Source organism: Delphinus delphis, chromosome 2 (genome assembly GCF_949987515.2).
Source record: "Delphinus delphis chromosome 2, mDelDel1.2, whole genome shotgun sequence".
Classification (NCBI taxonomy): Eukaryota; Metazoa; Chordata; class Mammalia; order Artiodactyla; family Delphinidae; genus Delphinus; species Delphinus delphis.
The window spans coordinates 87,815,750-87,836,655 of NC_082684.1; the positions used below are offsets into that span (position 1 = coordinate 87,815,750).

Below are 20,906 nucleotides of genomic sequence, written 5' to 3' on the forward strand. Positions count from 1 at the left end.
TTTTCTTCTCTTCTTTCATTTTACTAGGTCTTTTAAGTTCCTTTTCTGTTATCTTTCTATGCCTCTTTGAAATCACTCTTTTATTTTGATATGTTGAACAACATGAAAGTATCTCTTATAAGGCATGTTGAATCTACCCATGTAGTAGAGTTCGTTGTGAGACAGAAAATCTTTCAAAGTCTGAGTTTTATTGAATGAGATGTGGCAAAGACTGAAAGAAGATTCTGTAGTTCTTTTTGAGGGTCAGTCCAGAAGATAAAGCTGGCAGTGGAAGATATCCCCAGAATAGCTGAGGGACTAAGCACCAGCTGCTTCTCCTGTTCTGCACTTCAGTCCCTTTGCTTATGCCTCTGCACTGTTGGTGATGAGGTTGGGAAACCTCTTAGGGGCCTTTCTAGAATTACTCTTTAAAAAGGTTTATTGTGTATTAAATCAGTTCTACAGTTAAAGGTATTTTTGGGTCTACACACCAAAAATTAGAAAGATTCACTGTATTTTAAACTGTTTATCCATTTCTGACTTCTTACTCTTGTAGGTTATCAATATGCATCTACTTACATATATGTATTTTAATCTAATAGTATTCAGTAATTTTACATATATCTTTAGGATTAAAGAAATATTATTCCAGCATGTTAGTGTACCAAAGCTTGTTTAATCTCTCCCAACTGCTGGACCATTGTAGGAGTTTTCCTTTTCTCACTGTTATGACTATCAACTATAAAAATCTTTGTGCAAAAAGCATTTTCTCCCTCTTAAGTTATTTCACTGGTTATATTCTCAAATATAGAACTTCTGAGGTGGAATGTTTTATTGATCTTGTTGCTCTTATCACATATATGAAAGATTGCTTTGTAAAATGACTATACTAATTTATAATGTAAATGTTTCCCTGTAGCCCCACCAACATTGGCTTTTATATTTCTAACTTAATTTTGCTAGCATAGTAATAAGATAGTACTATATATACATATAAGAAGTTTAATTTGCATTTTAAATGGTGGAAGATAACATTTTTCTGTGTATGTATTCTTTGTTTCTTTTTGCATGAATGATCTATTTGTATTCTTTGACTACTCGTCCAGTGGAAATTCACAATCTTTATGTGTTTTGTTCCTTTACATTTTCTCTTGCTGGTTGCATTCTCTCTTCTTTATTAGTTTCTTCCATTGTTGCTCTTCTTATGGTTTAGGCTTTTATTATTGCGTTGAAAGTACTAACTATTTGATGAATCATCTGCTGCCACTCCTTATCAACTCTTATAATTCTAGCTTTTCTTATCTATTACTATATATTGGTCTTACAGTTTTCTCTTCTAAAGTGTTTTTCTCTTCTATGATTGAAGTTGACTTTGACAGTTGTTTCTTTATAAATGCAATTTATAAAAATAAATTTTCATCTTTCTAATTTCTGTTTTTTAATTAGTTTTATCATTATTTTTATCCTCTGTTAAAGGTTCAAATATTATAAGAATTTTGACTGTGAGCTATTTTTATGTCTGCTCGTTGTCCTTCCCTACCCACTCCCCTGCTAACTGAATGCTTTATCCTTATAAATGTATGTTTTCAACTTCTAGACATCTTTGAGAATCAATCCAAAATAATAGTCTAAAAGAATGACTTGTAATTTAGTTTTCAGTGTGGACAACAGATCAAGGAATTAAGAGCACAGCATGAAGAAAACATTAAAAAGTTAGCAGACCAGTTTTTGCAGGAACAAAAGGTAAATTTTAAAAATACTTAAAATATGTTCTTGTTATAAATCTTAAAATTTAGAAGTTAAAATTTGTATTTTTGTTATAAAACATTATATTTTTAAGTATTTTAGCCTGCCTAACTCTAAAAGTGACTTGCAGTGGCTTTACTGCTGAGTAAATTAGACATTTACAAAAGTATAACCTCAACTCTTAAAACTAATTTTGAGCTAAATATCTTTTATCTGACTTTTAAAAATAATTTTTGCTATTTATGTCTTAGATTGTAAAGTGGATGATCATTTTACTTGAAAATCAACTATTTGCTATTTTATGCTTTTGAGAAATAGAAAAAAATTGAGAAAATTTTTCCTTAATTATCAGTCTTTGTTATTCTGAATTCCTTTCTTAAAACACAGAAATGAAACACAAGCCACTATTTTGATTCATATTTTGGGGGTGGCAAATTCTTTTAGTTCATACAATTCCAGTTGATATATATTATGAAAGTCCTGCTAGAAATGGAGGGAATTTGTCTGAAGTTTACTAGTCATAGGACATTCATTTTTTTATACACTATAATCTAATCTGACTAGCTGTGGCTTGTATAAAGTCTTGTGATTTAGAGTTAAGAGAGATTGAATAGTGAAAAGTATTTTTCTTGGTCTTTGGCAGCATCTCATCTAAAGGACTAGAAGCTAAGGAAACCAGGTTTTCATTCTTTGCTCTTTCACTATTTTGCAGCATGATATTGAGGGCATCATTCTTTTTAATCTATAAAGTGGAATGGCTGCTGCCTATCTGCAGTCTTCCTTGAAGAGACATGGGGATAGATTGCTGGAAGATGGCAGGCCTGAGTGAGCTACCTAGGTGGCATTGAGGGCAGCCAGAAGGTATTATTGAGACACTGGATGGTTAGAGGAGCATAGCAGAACATGGAAGGAAGGGGACAAGAGGCTTGCTGTTGCAGTTGTGTTATTACAAGCCCAGTATATAAATAATGGGATGAATTTGCTCTCTTCTCTTCTCCCAAGAAGCACATATATAAGCTTTTTCCTTTTTCCTGCCAAGTGTAGTTCTCCCTTTCTGCTCTTCTATATTAGGCTATTTTTACATTATTAATTAGCTAATATCTACTCCAGTTCTTCTTTGCACTTATCCTGCCCTAAATGGAGCAAGGTGGGGAGGAATGGAGATGCTTAAGAGCATTTCTCCTTTGTAGGGTGACATACCAGCTGCCTAATCTACTCCTCATCCTCATTCTCTGTTCTTCGACTACTATAACTAGTTGATTCTGTGAAATTTGAGTTGTTTTTCATAGGAACAAATCCATTGTAAGCTATATGAAACAAGCATAAGTTGTATTGAGGTTTTTTTTTTTTTTTTTTTTTAACTAAGTACATTCCTGTTTTGGAAATTACTCTGGGGAGGGGGTCTGCAAACTAAATCCAGCCTCCTGCCTGTTTTTAACTGCCCATCAGCAAAAAATGGTCATTACATTGAAAAATGGTTAAAAAGTCAAAAGAATATTTTATGACATGGGAAAGTTGTAAGAAATTCAAATCTTAGTGTCTACAAATACATTAGAACACAGCCACACTCATTTGTTTATTGCTTTCATGCTACAAAGATAAATGGTTATAAACCAGAGGAGACTAAGAAGACCTGAGTACTTAAATGCAATGTAGTAAAAAATTAAATAAATAAATAAATAAAATAAAATAAATGCAGTGTAGTATCCTGGATTGGATCCTGGAACAGAAAAAGGTCTTAATGGAAAAAGTGGTGAAATTTAAGTAAAGTCTGGAGTTTAGTTAATAATGCACTAATGTTGGTTTCTTAGTTTTGTAAATGTGCTGTGCTAATGTGATGTTAACATTTAGGGAAATTGGGAGATGGGTAATTACTTTTCTGTAAATCTAAATTATTTCAGAGTAAGAAGTTTATTTAAAAAACAATTGGGGGACTTCCCTGGTGGTGCAGTGGTTAAGAATCCGCCTGTCAGTGCAGGGGACATGGATTTGAGCCCTGGTCTGGGAAGATCCCATATGCTGTGGACCAACTAAGCCCATGTGCCACAGCTACTGAGTCTGCACTCTAGAGCTAGCGAGCCACAACTACTGAGCCCACGTGCCACAACTACTGAAGCCCACGCATCTAGAGCCCACGCTCCACAACAAGAGAAGCCACCGTAATGAGAAGCCCACGCACCGCAACGAAGAGTAGCCCCCACTCTCCGCAACTAGAGAAAAGCCCTCGCGCAGCAACAAAGACCCAACACAGCCAAAAATAAAAAAACAAATAAATTTATTAAAAAACAAAAAAACAATTAGGTGGCCCCCTTACCAAATCAACAGTACTGCATTTAGGAAGCCATCTTATTTTGTTAATAGTATTTAATATCGTCCATTCATGTAAAGGTATTGCCGTTAATAATGCATCAAAGGGACAACATCTCTATTAACTGTTTTAAATGGAAAAGTATTTTTGACCAGTAGTTTGTTGACTTTTAAGTTTTGTTTATTATTGTTTGTTTTATCCACATCAAAAAGCAGTGGAATATTATGGAAGTAGCCTTATGATGTAGCATTATAGCAAAAATGCACAGAGATGGAGGATGGCTGCTCAGGTTGTACCTCAATGATTTTCTCACCTTTGGCCTTCATACTGGCATGTTCAGAAATTTCAGTTTATCGTTTCACTCATCAGCAATTAAGCTCTCAGAATTGGCTATCGCTTACCAAGTTCCCAAAAACTGTGGGAGTGAGAAAGACTGTGGTTTGAATCCCTTTTCCACACTTCTCTAGCTTTGTAATCTTGAACAAGCTGCTTAAACTTCTTTAAGCCTCAGTTTTATTTTGTTTTTCCCAAAACTGTTCATTTATCTCCACTAAAGGATAGACTTGAAAACAATTTGTAAACTATGAAACACAGTGCAAATGTTTGTTGTTGATTTTATCTGCCAGGTAGACTGGTATACCTACACCTGATTGTCAAAGCACCCTTTCTTCTTTATTGTGACAAATTCTTACAATTTGCCTCCTATTTTTCTAGATTTTCTACAGATTTTTTAGTACTATTGTTTTTTATCATGTTACCAATGATTGCACTGCATAATGCTTTAGAGTTGACAGAACATTTAATGTTAATATTATTATGCATTAAATATTAATATGGCAACCCAAGCATGTGTACTTGACTCCTTGCCTCTCCCAGTTTTCCACTGAGGCAACTCAACCAATATAAAAGACGAAACTGGCCCCCCACAGAATTGAGTCAGACCTAATCATAAACCTGAAGATTCAAGTTTCCAAGGAGGAGATATGGTTAGTTGAAGCAGGTCACAGGGAGCACTACTTGTGCATTGTTCTGCCATTCCTTCGTATGCTTGAGTGGCCAGTGCACCTGGGAAGAAGTTTGCCTGTTTTCTACCCTTGCTGTTTCTACGTGGGGAAAAGCCTGACAATGTCAGTAGCCATCTATCACACTTGAGGGGACACCTGTGTGCCATCCTCCTGCTCTCTGCTATCCTACTCGATTACAACATATGCCTATACAGAATCCACTCTGCCCACAGCACCCAAGACTGTGCCAAACTGTAGGCCTCCACAGCAACCTACAGTGCTCAGCAAGACTGTCTTCTCACAGAATCACCAAAGAGAATTATCAGCATAGCCAAAGGGAATTATCTCTGCCTAAAATTTTAGGCCATTTATGATAGAGACTTTTAAAAAATATTACTTGTTCTCTGAATTCATATCAGGTATAAAAACTGAACAGAAAATAATATATCCCACATCTCTAAGTGTTTAGAATTTAGACCCATGGTATGTATTTCAAAAAAATGAATTGTTTCAGAATATTAAGTTAATAGTTGTTTCAGTAGTTTCACATTTTGAACTGAAAAATACTTACTGTTACCAAATCTTAATCTAACAGCAAGAGGCCCACAAGTTTGAATCAAAAGATGGAAATGAATTGGATATAAACCATCATGCGGTACCTAAAAACATTCCAAAAGTTGCTGAGAATGCTGCAGACAAGCATGAAGAACCCTCAAGCAATCATATTCCACATGGGAAAGGTATTACTATTATTTTGTGTTAATAGAAAAACTAATAGAAATAGTTTCTAATAGTTTGTGTTAATAGAAAAACTATTATTTTTCTCATTTTGAAGTGGATTATTGAATCATAAAGAATACTGTTTGATTTTACTTCCATTATGATTAGGTGTCTTTTTCAAATTTGGATTCTTTAATAGAGAAGAAAAAACAGTAAGTTTATAGAGTTACAACTATGTCCAAAGCAAGATATAAAGATATTCATTTGATATAGCCTATTGCTCTACAAACTGATTATTACATTCCTTCCAAATATTTTCAATTTATGTAATGAAAAATATAAAATTATATTTTTTGTTACTGTTACTTGGTCAGAACAAATCAAACGAGGTGGTGATGCAGGAATGCCTGGAATAGAAGAGAATGACCTTGCAAAAGCTGAAGATCTTCCCATTGGTAAGTAAAAGTTAATAGAATATTTAACTGAAGTGATCATGTTATTTTTCATGTGACTCTATTGTTTGTTTTTTTTTAATTTATTTATTTATTTTTGGCTGCGTTGGGTCTTCGTTGCCACGCATGGGCTTTCTCTAGTTGTGGCAAGTTGGGGCTACTCTTCATTGCAGTGCATGGACTTCTTATTGCGGTGGCTTCTCTTGTTGCAGAGCATGGGCTCTAGGCACGCAGGCTTTAGTAGTTGTGGCATGTGGGCTCAGTAGTTGTGGCTCGCAGGGTCTAGAGCGCAGGCTTAGTAGTTGTGGTGCACGGGCTTAGTTGCTCCACGGCATGTGGGATCTTCCCGGACCAGGGCTCGAACCCGTGTCCCCTGCACTGGCAGGCGGATTCTTAACCACTGCACCACCAGGGAAGCCCATCATGTGACTATTGTTTTTCTGAGTAACACCTGAGAAGAGTCACAGATATCTGGATGATTGATATTTCCAGTTAACTAACTCCCCATTAGTTGCCAAGATATAAATGTTTTGGATATATTTTTATGAAAAATTTTGCTAAAATGTGTAAAGTACTTGTTTTTGCCTTAAGAGTCAAGCATAAAGAAAAAAAGCGTCAAACATATTTGAACTTTTTCTTGATGACTCAGAGTTATTTCTCATGACAGTTATGCTATGTTAGTTACTTATGTTTACTAAAAGTATGTGTGGCTTATTTCTTTCAGGCTAAATGTTCCTAGATTGCTGTGTTGTTGATGTGCTTTAATATGGCATAGTAATACCGTTATATAGGTTTTTAGGACTTGGCGTTTCTTTTCAGTTAATCACCCGACACTTTAAATAGCTTATTCACTTTTTTCCCTTGTTTTATGGCTACTTCTGTTCAGTGTATATCTTTTTCTCCATTAATGTGTCTATTTCTTGTCCATTTCCACTTGGTCTGTATCACTGATGCTATCCTAATCACATTCAGTTTTTTCTATTTTTCTTGGCTATCATAGGTACCCCTCCCTGCTGACTGCAGTATATTATGGTGGAAAATAGGAAGAAACAGCACATCTTTGGTCCTTCTTAGCTGTTTTTGCTCCTTTTCCATCTCTGTGATCACTTCTGTGGTTATATAGCTCATTGTATGTGGCTGAAACTGCTGAGTGTCTGAGGTCCAAATGCATGAAGTATTAGTCCTTTCATTTGTATAGTTTTTTTATCTTCTCAAATTCTTTCGTATCTATTCTTTTGAGTTTCCAATTCACAGTATATTCCCTTGAAATAAAGGTCGGGACAAGAGGAAGAACGTGAGTTTAAAAATAAAGAGTAAGGATGAGCATGATTTGTTTATAAGGCAATGAAATTATCCAGTGATTCTTAAAGTGTGGTCCTTGGACTAGCAGTATCAGCATTACCCAGGAGCTTGTTAGAAACACTAATTCTTAGGTCCCATTCCAGACCTGCTGCATAAGAAATTCTTTTTTTTTTTTTTTAATAAATTTATTTATTTATTTATTTTTGGCTGTGTTGGGTCTTCGTTTCTGTGTGAGGGCTTTCTCCAGTTGCGGAGAGCGGGGGCCATTCTTCATCGCCATGCGCAGGCCTCTTACTGTCGTGGCCTCTCTAGTTGCAGACCACAGGCTCCAGACACGCAGGCTCAGTAGTTGTGGCTCACGGGCCTAGTTGCTCCGTGGCATGTGGGATCTTCCCAGACCAGGGCTCAAACCCGTGTCCCCTGCATTAGCAGGCGGATTCTCAACCACTGCGCCACCAGGGAAGCCCAGAAATTCTTGAGATATAGCCCAGCAGTTTGTGTTTTAACAGGCTCTCCAGGTGATTTTGATCTTTGCTAAAGTTTAAGAACCACTGGCTTAGATGTAAATTTAAAGAAATGTTGAAAGCAAGGACTATGTATTCTGAATTTTTGCAGTACTTACTCTAGTCCTAGGCTTACCGAGTTTTAGATTGATTTTTCTCTTTACGTTGTGCTTACTTTTTCTAACTGAATGAAAGATTCTTTAAATTCTGTAGTGCTTCACAATTTTCAAAAGTTTCACACACATGATTTCATATAATCCCATAATAACCCCTTTTTTTCCCCCACCCTTATATCGCTCCTCCCCTCTCCCCTCTCCCCACGGGTAACCACTTGTTTGTTCTCTATATCTGTGAGTCTGCTTCTTTTTTGTTTTATTCACTAGATTGTTGTATATTTTAGATTCCACATGTAAGTGATATCATATAGTATTTGTCTTTCTCTGACTTACTTCATTTAGCATAATTCCCTCCAAGTCCATACACGTTGATACAAATGGCAAAAGTTCACTCTTTTTTATGACTGAGTAGTATTCTATTCTATCTCTGTACTTATATTGCCTATACCACATCTTCTTTATCCATTCATCTGTTGATGGACACTTAGGTTGCTTCCATATCCTGGTAATTGTAAATAATGCTGCTAGGAACATTGGGGTATGTGTATCTTTTCAAATTAGTGGTATTTTTCTTTTGGATACTTACCCTGGAGTGGAATTGTTGGATCATATGGTAGCTCTGTTTTTAGTTTTTTGAGAAACCTCCATAGTGTTTTCCACAGTGGCTGCACCAATTTACATTCCCGCCAACAGTGTACAAGTGAATTAATTTTTTTTATCTTTGATTTCTGTAATTTGAAAATGATATACTGTGGAGCAGTTTTTTTGTTTAGTTTTTGTTTGTTTGTTTTGGCATTTATCCTGCTTGGTGTTCCCTGAGCTTCCTTGATCTGTAGTTTGGGGTTTGACATTAATTTGGGGAAATTCTCAGTCATTATGATTTCAAATATTTCTTCTGTTCTTTTCTCTCTTCTCCTTCTGGTATTCTCATTATGCATATGTTACACCTTTTGTACTTGTCTTAGGTATTTGGTTCTGTTTTTTTCCAGTCTTTGTCCTCTTTGCTTTTCAGTTTTTGAGGATACTATTGATATATCCTTTAGCTCAGAGCTTCTTTCCTCAGACTTCTCCAGTCTACTAATAAACCCATCAAAGGCACTGTTCATTTCTGTTACAGTGTTTTTGATCTCTAGTATTGCTTTTTGATTCTTTCTAGGATTTCTGTCTCTATCCTTATATTGCCTATCTATTCTTGCATGCTGTCTGCTTTATCCATTAGAGTTCTTAGCATATTAATTACAGTTTTAAATTCCTGGTCTGTTAATTGCAACATTTCTGCTGTGTGTGGTTCTGAAGCTTACTCTCTCTTTTCAAATTGCATTTTTCGCCTTTCAGTGTGCCTTGTAATTTTTCCTTGATACCTTAACATGATATACCAGGGAAAAGAAACTGTTGTAAATAAGTCTTTAGTAATGTGGTGGTGAGGTGTCGGGGAGGGAAAGCATTCTGTAGTCCTATGTTAGGTCCCAGGCTTTTAGCAAGCCTGTGTCTCTGGACTCTGAACTTCACAAGTGTTTCAGTTTTTTTCCTCCCCCCTTAGGTGAGACAGGGTGGCTAGAGTGGGCTGGAGTTGGGTATTTCCCTTCCCCAGGTCACTTAGACTCTGATAATGCCCTAGCAGTTTAGGTGCTGTTCAACTAGTTTCTGCAGAGGGCAGACAGAGAACTGAGTGCTTTGGTGTATTTCAAAAATGGTTCCTTTTGCCCTACCCCTGCCCGAGGGGATGTTTCTCCTATTTACTATGGGAACCTAGTTGAGCTCCTGGAGATAAATTTCACAGCTTTGAGGGAGCCCCCTCTGTGACTGGGTCCCCCTAGAGTTTTAACTATGAGTTGCCCATACTGAGCCTCTGGCAATTTTGGTACCCTGTCACTGCCTTCTATGGCAGTTTCTGTTCATTAGTGTCTCTTGTAAACCAAGACTCCCATATTTGCCTGTCCCTCTAATCATGGTAGTAGTAGTTTGCCCTGTGTCCTACTCTTTCTTATGGACCCAAGAAGAGTTGTTGATTTTTCAGACTGTTTAGCTTTTTTCTTGTTGTTAGGATAGAGTGGCAACTTCTGAGCTCCTTGTATGCAGAACCAGAAACCAGAAGTCTTCTGGATTAATTTTTGAACCTCTTTGAATTGTTGGTGTTTGCTTTGAGAATCATTGTTCATAACAGTTATCCTTAATTATTTAGAGAAGTGTTTTGAGTATAAAAATTATTTTGATATAGTCACTGGTGAAAAGAAACTTTGAGCTATAGAGTCTAGTTAGATGCAAACACAAAGGAGAGCCATGTTGTACCTTCGTACCTTGAGCTCTCAGTATGGTAATGCCTTGCACATGGCAAGGTCCCAGTAAATGTGTATGGTTGAATTACCAGAATATCTTTAGCAGTGGGGCAATGGTCTCTAGAGTCAAACTGCTGGATTCAGACCCTTGGCTCTATCTTTTAACAGGCATGTGATCATTTATTTGCCCTTATCCTTATCAGTGAAAGAGGATAACAGTTTCAACCTCATAGGGTGGATGTGAGGTTTAAATGTAAAGCACCAAGAACAGTGTGCCTGGCATATAGCCTGTGCTATATAAATCTTAGCTGCTGTTGTTATTACCATGATTATTTTATATTATTAGAAACACATTTTTATCTCCTTGTCACTCCTTTTACTGAGTATTGTCTTTTCTCCCTGAAATAATCTATGTCATAATTCTTAATGCCAGTACAAGTTCTGGTGTGTATGTGGAGTCCCTAATGACTATAGAGGCAATAATCCCACAGAGGAAGTAGAGGGAAGAACAGTTCATCCTTGTATTTTTTTTTTCCATCCTTGTAATTTAAAAACAGACCCTTATGTGTTAATAGCAGTTTTGTTTACGATAGCCAAGACTGTACTATAGCAGAGCAGTGCTGAACTATCTTAAAATACAGCTCTGAAACAGTCAAGGGGTATATAGCATGCGCCTATGGTTAGCATGATGCTTCAGCTTCTCAGCTGCCAAAGCCATAGAGCTAAACCTTAATGGGTTTTGGTTTTGTTTTGTTTTTTGCGGTATGCGGGCCTCTCACTGCTGCGGCCTCTCCCGCTGTGGAGCACAGGCCCCAGACGCGCAGGCTTAGCGGCCATGGTTCACGGGCCCAGCCGCAACGCGGCATGTGGGATCCTCCCGGACCTGGGCACGAACCCGTGTCCCCTGCATCGGCAGGCAGACTCTCAACCACTGCGCCACCAGGGAAGACCCTGTTTTGTTTGTTTTTAATGTTGATTTGGAGCTAGTCATAAGATTTTACAGGAGTCTTGTAGTTTAACCCATTACCTTCTTGACCTGGATATTTTAGGCACCTGTGATGTTAGGCAGTTACATATTTATATCACTAGTTTTTAAACTTTTTTAGTTTCAAAAACATTCCAAACATACAGAAAAAGATAGAAAATAACATAGTGAATACTCAAGTATCCAGTGCCCTTTAAAAAAAACACACAAAGATAATGTAACATTTTGCCACATTAGTTTCAAATATTTCTGTTATTGATGTTATCGTTAAAGAAATAAAACATTACTGATAAACTGAAGCCTCCCTGTGTACCCTCCAGATCTCAATCCTGTCTCTTCTTCCCCAGAGGTAACTACTGTGCTGAGATTGGTGTGTATCAATTTCCATACATGTTTTTCGACTTTTACTGCACTTGTAAACATCTGTAAAACTATGAAGTATTGTTTTGTTTGCTTTCTTAAACTTTAAATAAATGATGTCATTGTTTATATGATTCTGCAACTTTGTTTTCCCCTTGGTATTATGCTTTTGAGACTTACCTGCGTTATACCTGTGGCTTTTTAACAGTTATAATTATTTCACTGTATAAGTATACCATAATTTATCTATTCATATATAATAAACAATTAGGCCACTTCCAGGTGTTTATTTTGTTGTTGTTATTTCAAACAAATACTACAGTGGACATTCTCATATATATCTTCTTGTGCACCTGAGAGTCTCTGGATACTTCTAGTATTTGATTAGTACATTGAGATTAAAAGGTGAGCTTGTTGCTGACTAGAGGACAGGCCTAGAGATCTAGCTGTCCCAAGTCCTACCCAGTCACTGAAGGTTGAGGAGATAAATAGCTCAACACACTGGTAGTCTGTAAACAATTCCCAGCGCAGTGGTTGCAAAGCTGTGCACAAGGATATGAACTTAAAAGTAGAAGTCTTGCATTATAGAGTATCTTCAGCTTTACTATACTTATATCAGTTTACACTTATGCTAGTAATATATGACAGTTTTTGTTTATCCACATCCTCAACTAATATTTGGGTTTGCTATACTTTAAACTTTTTGCCAATCTGAAATGGTACCTTAAATTTGCCTTGGTATGAGTGACATTAAACATCTCTTCATATGTTTATTGGCCATTTTTGTTGCCTTCTTCTGTGATTTGCCTGGTAATCATTTTTGCCCATTTTTCTATTGGATTGTTAGTATTTTCCTTATTGATTTTTAAGAGTTCCTTAATAGTATGTAATGCAAATACCTTTTCCATATCATGCATATCAACAGAGAGGAAAATCTTATTTCTTACTTGGAAATTTCTTTCTAGTTTTAAGATCTAGTTAATCTCAGTAAAAATTGCCTCTAATGGTTTACTTTGGGGAAAACCCCATAAAGTTATAAAGATTTTTATGTACCTAAGCAGTCAGAAGTTCTTTTATAATTAATAATTTATAAAGAAAACCTTTTTGGTTTTCTAAAAGTTTGCTTTTCTTTCTAGGTAGAGCTACTCTATTTATAAGATAATTAATTTTCTAGAACAGAAGATTTCTACCTTGGCCATATATTGGAATCACTGGGGAGTTAAAAAAGAAAAAAAAAACCAATGCCTGAGCCCCACTCCAGAGATTTTTATATATTTGATCTGAGTTGTGGCTAGGGCTCTGAATGTTTAAATGCTTCTTAAGTGATTGTATTATGTAGCCAACCTAGAACACCACTGCTCTCAGAGGATTCTCTAGATCTGTACTGCCTAATATCAGTACATTAGCTGCTGGTCACATGTAGCTATTTAAATTCATTAAACTTAAACAAAACTAAAATTTCAGTTCCTTGGTCAAACTTAGCCACACTTCAAGGGCTTAATAGTCACCGTGGCTACTGGCTATTGTATTGGACAGCACAGATATAGAACGTCTCCATAATTGCAAAAAGTCCTATTGGATAGTGCTGCTCTAATTGAAACTGGTAATAGGGTTTGTTTCTGGGGAAGAAGACTGAGGATAGAGATGAAAAGGGGACTTTTCATTATATAACCTTTTGAATGTTGGTTTCAAAATTTTATGAGGTAATTTTATTAAATACCTATTCAAAAATAAATATTTTTTTAAAAATTAAAGAGAGATAATTATAGTGATATTTGAGAGGAGAAAAAAGAAGATTATGTTTTAAAGAAGCAGTGTAGTTAATCTTTTTTGGGGGGGCAAAGGTTCTTTCTCTAAAGTTCAGAGCTTTTAGAGGAAAAATTACCTAAATTTATAAAAACAAATTAAAATATTTTAACAAATTAAATCATTGTAAATAGACTTTTAGGCATCTTGTAAAACAGAAATTGGCAAACTACAGCTTGGTTGCCTGTTTTAATAAATAGTTTTACTGAAATATTACCATGCTCATTTGTTGTGTATTGTCAGTGACTGCTTTTGTGCTAGAACAGCAGAATTGAGTATGGACTACAAGCTTAAAATATTCGCTATCTAGCCCTTTAAGAAAAAGTTTTCAAAGATCCCTGTTATAGAAGAAACAAATCAGGTAAAATTGGGCATTTTTTATTGTTGTTATAGGGGAGAAATACTAGCACATTATCAAATTGTACATAGTCCTGGAAACTGCTAGTAAAGGTACATAATTACATAAACTTCTAATGATACATTTGGTTTATAATTGAAAGATTTCTTTCACTGTCATATTTTATGGGGCCACAATTTATATTGGCCACAATTAAGAGAAAAGGAATCAAAATAGCCTTGAACCAGCAAGTATCATCCAGGGAGAATAGGATAGAATAGGACTCAGTGAGTTTGAGGGTTTAATTGGTACCTGTTTCTCTCACTTTTTAAAAACTATACTTCTAAAGTATTGTGTTTTAGTGGTTATTCTAGTGATTACTATATGCATCCTATACGTATCATGGTATACTTAGAAATAGTATCGTACTACTTCATGTAAAATGTTAGACCCTTACAGAGATATAATTCCATTTACTTTGCCTCATTCTTTGTGCGGTTGTTATCATATATGGTATTTCTATATGTTAAAAATCCCAGTGTTTTCATTATTACTTTGGTTTACAAAACCTTTTAAGGGCTTCCCTAGTGGTGCAGTGATTAAGAATCTGCCTGCCAATGCAGGGAACATGGGTTCGAGCCCTGGTCCAGGAAGATCCCACATGCCGCGGAGCAGCTAAGCCCGTGCACCACAACTACTGAGCCTGTGCTCTAGAGCCTGCGAGCCACAACTACTGAGCCCGCAAGCCACAACTACTGAAGCCCGCATGCCTAGAGCCCGTGCTCTGCCACAGGAGAAGGCACCGCAATGAGAAACCCGTGCACTGCAATGGAGAGTAGCCCTCACTCGCCGCAACTAGAGAAAAGCCCACGTGCAGCAACAAAGACCTAAGGCTGCCAAAATTATGAATAAATAAATTTTTAAAAAAAACCTTTTAAGAAAATGGGAGAAGAAAATATTATGGTCTCTTATATTTACCACATACTTACCACTTAAACAGTGCTCATTATTCCTTCCCATGGATTCTAATTTCTATCTTGATTATCATTTTCCCTTCAGCTTGAAGAACTTCCTTAAGCATTTCTTGAAATGCAGGTCTTCTAGCAACAAATTTTTCCAACTCTTGTTTATCTGAAAACATTTTTATTTCATACTCATTTTGAGGGATATTTTTACTGGATATAGAAATATGGTTGTTGTTTTTTTTTTCTTTCAGCCCTTTAAAGACACAGTTCCATTGCCTTCTAGCCAACAATGATTCTAAGTCAACCGTTATTCTTTCTGTTGTGCTTTTGTATTAGTGTGTATTCGTTTTCTCTAACTGCTTTAAAATTTTTCTCTTTAGCTTTCATTTTTATCAGTTTGACTAAGGTGTGCCTTGGTCTCGTTTTTCTTTGTACTTATTCTGCTTGGAATTCCCTGAGGTTATTTAATCTGGGGGGTGATATTTTTCACCAAATTTGGTGAATTTTCAGCCTTTATTCAAATTCGAATATTATTTAGAAATTTTTCTGTCCTATTTTTTTCCTAAGACTCAAAGTACATGCATTGCAGACTGCTTGATATTGTCCCACATGTCACTGAAGTTTTTGTTCATTTTTTTACAATAATTTTTCTCTTTCAACTTTTTAATGTCTTTGATTTGTCTTCAAGTTCATTGACCCCTTTTTCTGCAGTGTTTAGACTGCTGTTCAGAACCCATCTAGTGTAGTTTTTCATTTCAGATGTATTTTCAGCTCTAGAATTTCCATGTGGTTCTTGTTTTAGTTTCCACTTCTCTGTTGGATATCCCTATCTTTCCCTTTAAATCTTTGTGTGTGTGTGTGTGTGTGTGTGTGTGTGTGTAAAACAGTTGTTTACCAGTCCTTGTTTGCTAGTTTATACAAATGGATCATTTTTGAGTCTGTTTCTGTTGATTGCTTTTTTTCTTGATTACGGGTGGTATTGCCTATTTCTTTATATGCTTAGTAACTTTATCGTGTACTGTATGAATGGATTTTGTTGTCTTCTTTTAAAGGGTGCTGAGTTTTTTTCTTGCAGACAGTTAAATCTGTTAGGCTTGGTTTTATGCTTTGTTTGGGCAGGTCAGTGTTGATTTTGTTCTTAGTCTGAGGACATGGCCCTTAACTCCAAGGTGTGATCCCTTCTTTTAAAGTAGACTTTTAGCATTTCATTTGAATGCCCAAGATGCTCAGTGAAGATTCTGTACTGTGGGCCAGAGATCCAGTCGTCTCCAAGTGCTACATGACCTCTGTTTTTTTTGTTCAGCTCTCAGCCCTGCAGCAGGTACTGTGTGTTAGGCCCCATAGAGTCTCACCGTATGTATACACAGCCCAGGTCTTGGCCAGAGACCCAAGGGGACTATCCATGCAGATTTCTGTCCCCCATTTCACACAGCTTCTTTTTCTATAGTATTCTGTCCTACAGGTTCCAGCCACCTCAGCAGCCCAATCTGCTTCCTCTGCTCACTGAGACTGTTCATCTCATGTATATCGCTTCTTTCAAGAATTGGTCTTGTACTCTGGTTGTCCAATGCTTTATCTATTTTGTCCATATTAAAAATTGTTTAGGATGTGAGAGAGGGTAAGTCCAGTACTGGTTATTACATCATGGCTAACATTGGACGTCCATGTTATTCTTTTTAAATTATATAAATGGATTTTTAAGTATGAAGGAATTTTGAGTTCACAGACCAGGTCTTAGAAGCCATATGAGAACATCATTTTAATAGTCTCTATAGACATGTACCTGTATTTCTTAGAGGGCTGAGATGGCTCCACTGGTCAATATTTGAGCAGTTACAAGCATGTTACATCTGTTTATGTACGCAGAACAAAATAACATAAGAATGTTACATCATTGTTTTGTATTGAGCATTCATGCTTCTGAATGATTACTATTTTAATGGGTAATTACTGATCAGAGTTTCGTGAACTTCCAAAAACATTACTATAAGTAAACATTCCTCAGGATTCCTAAGTGTGAGCAAACTGTGTAATCAGGAGGCTCAATAAATTGGTTAGGGCTGGTAGTTTTACATTTAAATGTTTTTGTTTCCTCAACCTGAATCTTGGATTCTTTTTTCATTTTAGTGATAAATGCTTAACTTTGACAACTCTAAATACTTAGTATATGTTGAACACCTACTATTTTCTAGGCATCTATCATAATATATTAGCAAATATTCTCACTTATTCTCCACATTGATCATGCAGGGCAGATGGCATTATCCCTGTTTTTCAGATGAAGACTGAGGCTTTAAGAAATTAGGCACTAAAGTCTTACAGTTAATAAATTACAGAGCCATGATTTGAGCCCTGGCCTAACTCTAAAGCCCATGCTTTTTATTCTATCTTTTATTCTCTTAGCTGTGCAACAGAACCACGTTTGGAGCTTTTAATAAATACAGATACCTAGGTACCATCCCAATATTCAGTATGTCCGGGGTGGTATCTGTAAAACTGAAGTGTTGCCAGATTTAAGCACCACTGGTTACTAGTGCCATATTCCTTCTCCATCGTCACAGGCACTGGGTTGTGAAGCCCTGTAAGGCAGAAAACTAGGAATGTGAACATTTTAAAGATTGTAGCTGTCACTGAAATAAGAAAATGAGAGTGAAAGGCAAATATACTTCTTTTTTGGTTCTCAGGAGGGCTAATAGAGAAGTTGAGGAGGATTAGCCCTAAACTTCCTATTACCTTTTGTAAGCATATCAGCCAGTTTCTCCAGAAATGACTACTTTGAATTTTTAAGTCAAGTGAGAGGTATGTCTCATCTCTACTGTCATGAGTTTCAGTTCCTCATCTGTGAAAGGGGATATCTATCTCAGATAGATTTGAGAGTGACATGAGATTATTGCCTGGTTCATACTAAGTATTCAGAAAGTGGGAGCTACTATTATTATAATTAGTACTATTACTGCTTCCTTTGGAATTACCAGTTTAGTACCAGCCCTCAGCCCCCAAACTACCTATCCTAACATTTTTTATTGTTCGTTGTCTCTAATATGACCCCTCCTCTCCTCTCTGACTTCATTTCTATGCTTTCCCTTCACTGCTTTCTTTGCATTTCCTCAGATGTGCTGTGCATGTTCCTGTCTCAAGGCCTTTGTACTTACTGATCTCTGCCTGAATAGTCTTCCTCCATGTTTCATTCATACCTCTGCTCAAATATGTCTTCTTCAGAAATACCTCCCCTGACCAACCAACTAAAATAGAATGTCCCACTACTCTCTCTCACACGTCCCTGTTTTACTTTATGCATAACATTTTCACTCTGACATTTATATTATATTCTGTACATACTTTTTTTTAAAGTAGCATTTAATTAATTAATTTATTGAAGTGTGGTTGATTTACAATTTTATATTAGTTTCAAGTGTAAAGTAGCATTTTAATACAATAGAAATAAATCAAGGGCTGATTGGATCTGGTGAATATAGTTAAAAATATATTGTCTTTAACATGAAAAGATGCTCAACATCACCAATCATTAGAGAAATGCAAATCAAAACCACTATGAGTTATCACCCCACACCAGTCAGAACTGCCATCATCAAAAAGTCTACAAACAACAAACGCTGGAGAAGGTGTGGAGGAAAGGGAACCCTCCTATGTTGTTGGTGGGAATATAAATTGGTACAGCCACTATGGAGAACAGTATGGAGGTTTACCCAAAAACCAAAACTAGAGCTACCATACAATCCAGCAATCCCACTCCTGGGCACACACCCAGAGAAAAACATGGTTCGAAAGGGTACATACACTGCATTGTTCACTGTAGCACCGTTCACAATAGCCAAGACATGGAAGCAACCCAAATATCCACTGACAGATGAATGGACAAAGAAGATGTGGTACATACCAGTGGAATATTATTCAGCCATTAAGAAAGAAATAATACCATTTGCAGTAACATGGATGGACCCAGAGACTATCATACTAAGTGAAGCAACTCAGGCACGGAGAGACAAATATCATATATCGCTTATATGTGGAATCTGCTAGTGTTGGAGGGTCTCCTGCAGAGGTGGGGGGTCGCCATGGCTCACCGTGAGGACAAGGAAACCGGCAGCAGAAGTTTTGGGAAGCAACCCCCAGCGTGAGCCCTCCCAGAGTCCGCCACCAGCCCTACCAAAGAGCCCAGGCAGGCTCCAGTGTTGGGTCACCCCATGTACATACTTTTTAATTTACTTGTTATATAACTTGGTCTGTTTTGTCCACCGTTGAATCTCCAGCTTTTTAGAACAGTGCTTAGCATATAGTACGCACTTAATAAGTATTGCTGAAGGTTGCCCACTCTCACCACTCTTATTCAACATAGTTTTGGAAGTTTTAGCCACAGCAATCAGAGAAGAAAAGGAAATAAAAGGAATCCAAATCGGAAAAGAAGAAGTAAAGCTGTCACTGTTTGCAGATGACATGATACTATACATAGAGAATCCTCAAGATGCTACCAGAAAGCTACTAGAGCTAATCAATGAATTTGGTAAAGTAGCAGGATACAAAATTAATGCACAGAAACCTCTGGCATTCCTATACACTAATGATGAAAAATCTGAAAGTGAAATCAAGAAAACACTCCCATTTACCACTGCAACAAAAAGAATAAAATATCTAGGAATAAACCTACCTAAGGAGACAAAAGACCTGTATGCAGGAAATTATAAGACACTGATGAAAGAAATTAAAGATGATACAAATAGATGGAGAGATATACCATGTTCTTGGATTGGAAGAATCAACATTGTGAAAATGACTCTACTACGCAAAGCAATGTACAGATTCAATGCAATCCCTATCAAACTACCACTGGCATTTTTCACAGAACTAGAACAAAAAATTTCACAATTTGTATGGAAACACAAAAGACCCCGAATAACCAAAGCAATCTTGAGAACGAAAAACGGAGCTGGAGGATTCAGGCTCCCTGACTTCAGACTATACTACAAAGCTACAGTAATCAAGACAGTATGGTACTGGCACAAAAACAGAAATATAGATCAATGGAACAGGATAGAAAGCCGAGAGATAAACCCACGCACATATGGTCACCTTATCTTTGATAAAGGAGGCAGGAATGTACAGTGGAGAAAGGACAGCCTCTTCAATAAGTGGTGCTGGGAAAACTGGACAGGTACATGTAAAAGTATGAGATTAGATCACTCCCTAACACCATACTCAAAAATAAGCTCAAAATGGATTAAAGACCTAAATGTAAGGCCAGAAACTATCAAACTCTTAGAGGAAAACATAGGCAGAACACACTATGACATAAATTACAGCAAGATCCTTTTTGACCCACCTCCTAGAGACATGGAAATAAAAACAATAATAAACAAATGGGACCTAATGAAACTTCAAAGCTTTTGTACTGCAAAGGAAACCATAAACAAGACCAAAAGACAACCCTCAGAATGGGAGAAAATATTTGCAAATGAAGCAACTGACAAAGGATTAATCTCCAAAATTTATAAGCAGCTCATGCAGCTCAATAACAAGAAAACAAACAATCCAATCCAAAAATGGGCAGCAGACCTAAATAGACATTTCTCCAAAGAAGATATACAGACTGCCAACAACTCATGAAAGAATGCTCAACATCATTAATCATTAGAGAAATGCAAATCAAAACTACAATGAGATATCATCTCACACCAGTCAGAATGGCCATCATCAAAAAATCTAGAAACAATAAATGCTGGAGAAGGTGTGGAGAAAAGGGAAGCTTCTTGCACTGTTGGTGGGAATGTAAGTTGATACAGCCACTATGGAGAACGGTATGGAGGTTCCTTAAAAAACTACAAATAGAACTACCATATGACCCAGCAATCCCACTAACTGGGCATATACCCTGAGAAAACGATAATTCGAAAAGAGTCATGTACCAGAATGTTCATTGCAGCTCTATTTACAATAGCCCAGAGATGGAAACAACCTAAGTGCCCATCGTCGGATGAATGGATAAAGAAGATGTGGCACATATATACAATGGAATATTACTCAGCCATAAA

General features: G+C 36.7%; 1 protein-coding gene across 2 annotated transcripts in view; it reads left to right on the plus strand.

Moving 5' to 3' along the window:
- GOLM2 (golgi membrane protein 2) overlaps positions 1-20,906 on the plus strand; it is a 112,732-nt gene that overhangs the window by 50,762 nt on the left and 41,064 nt on the right. For both annotated transcript variants that reach the window (XM_060005147.1, XM_060005148.1), the window contains exons 4-6: positions 1,632-1,722; positions 5,633-5,777; positions 6,132-6,212. In XM_060005147.1, the coding sequence (XP_059861130.1) occupies positions 1,632-1,722; positions 5,633-5,777; positions 6,132-6,212 (317 nt within the window). The remainder of the gene's footprint in view (positions 1-1,631; positions 1,723-5,632; positions 5,778-6,131; positions 6,213-20,906) is intronic.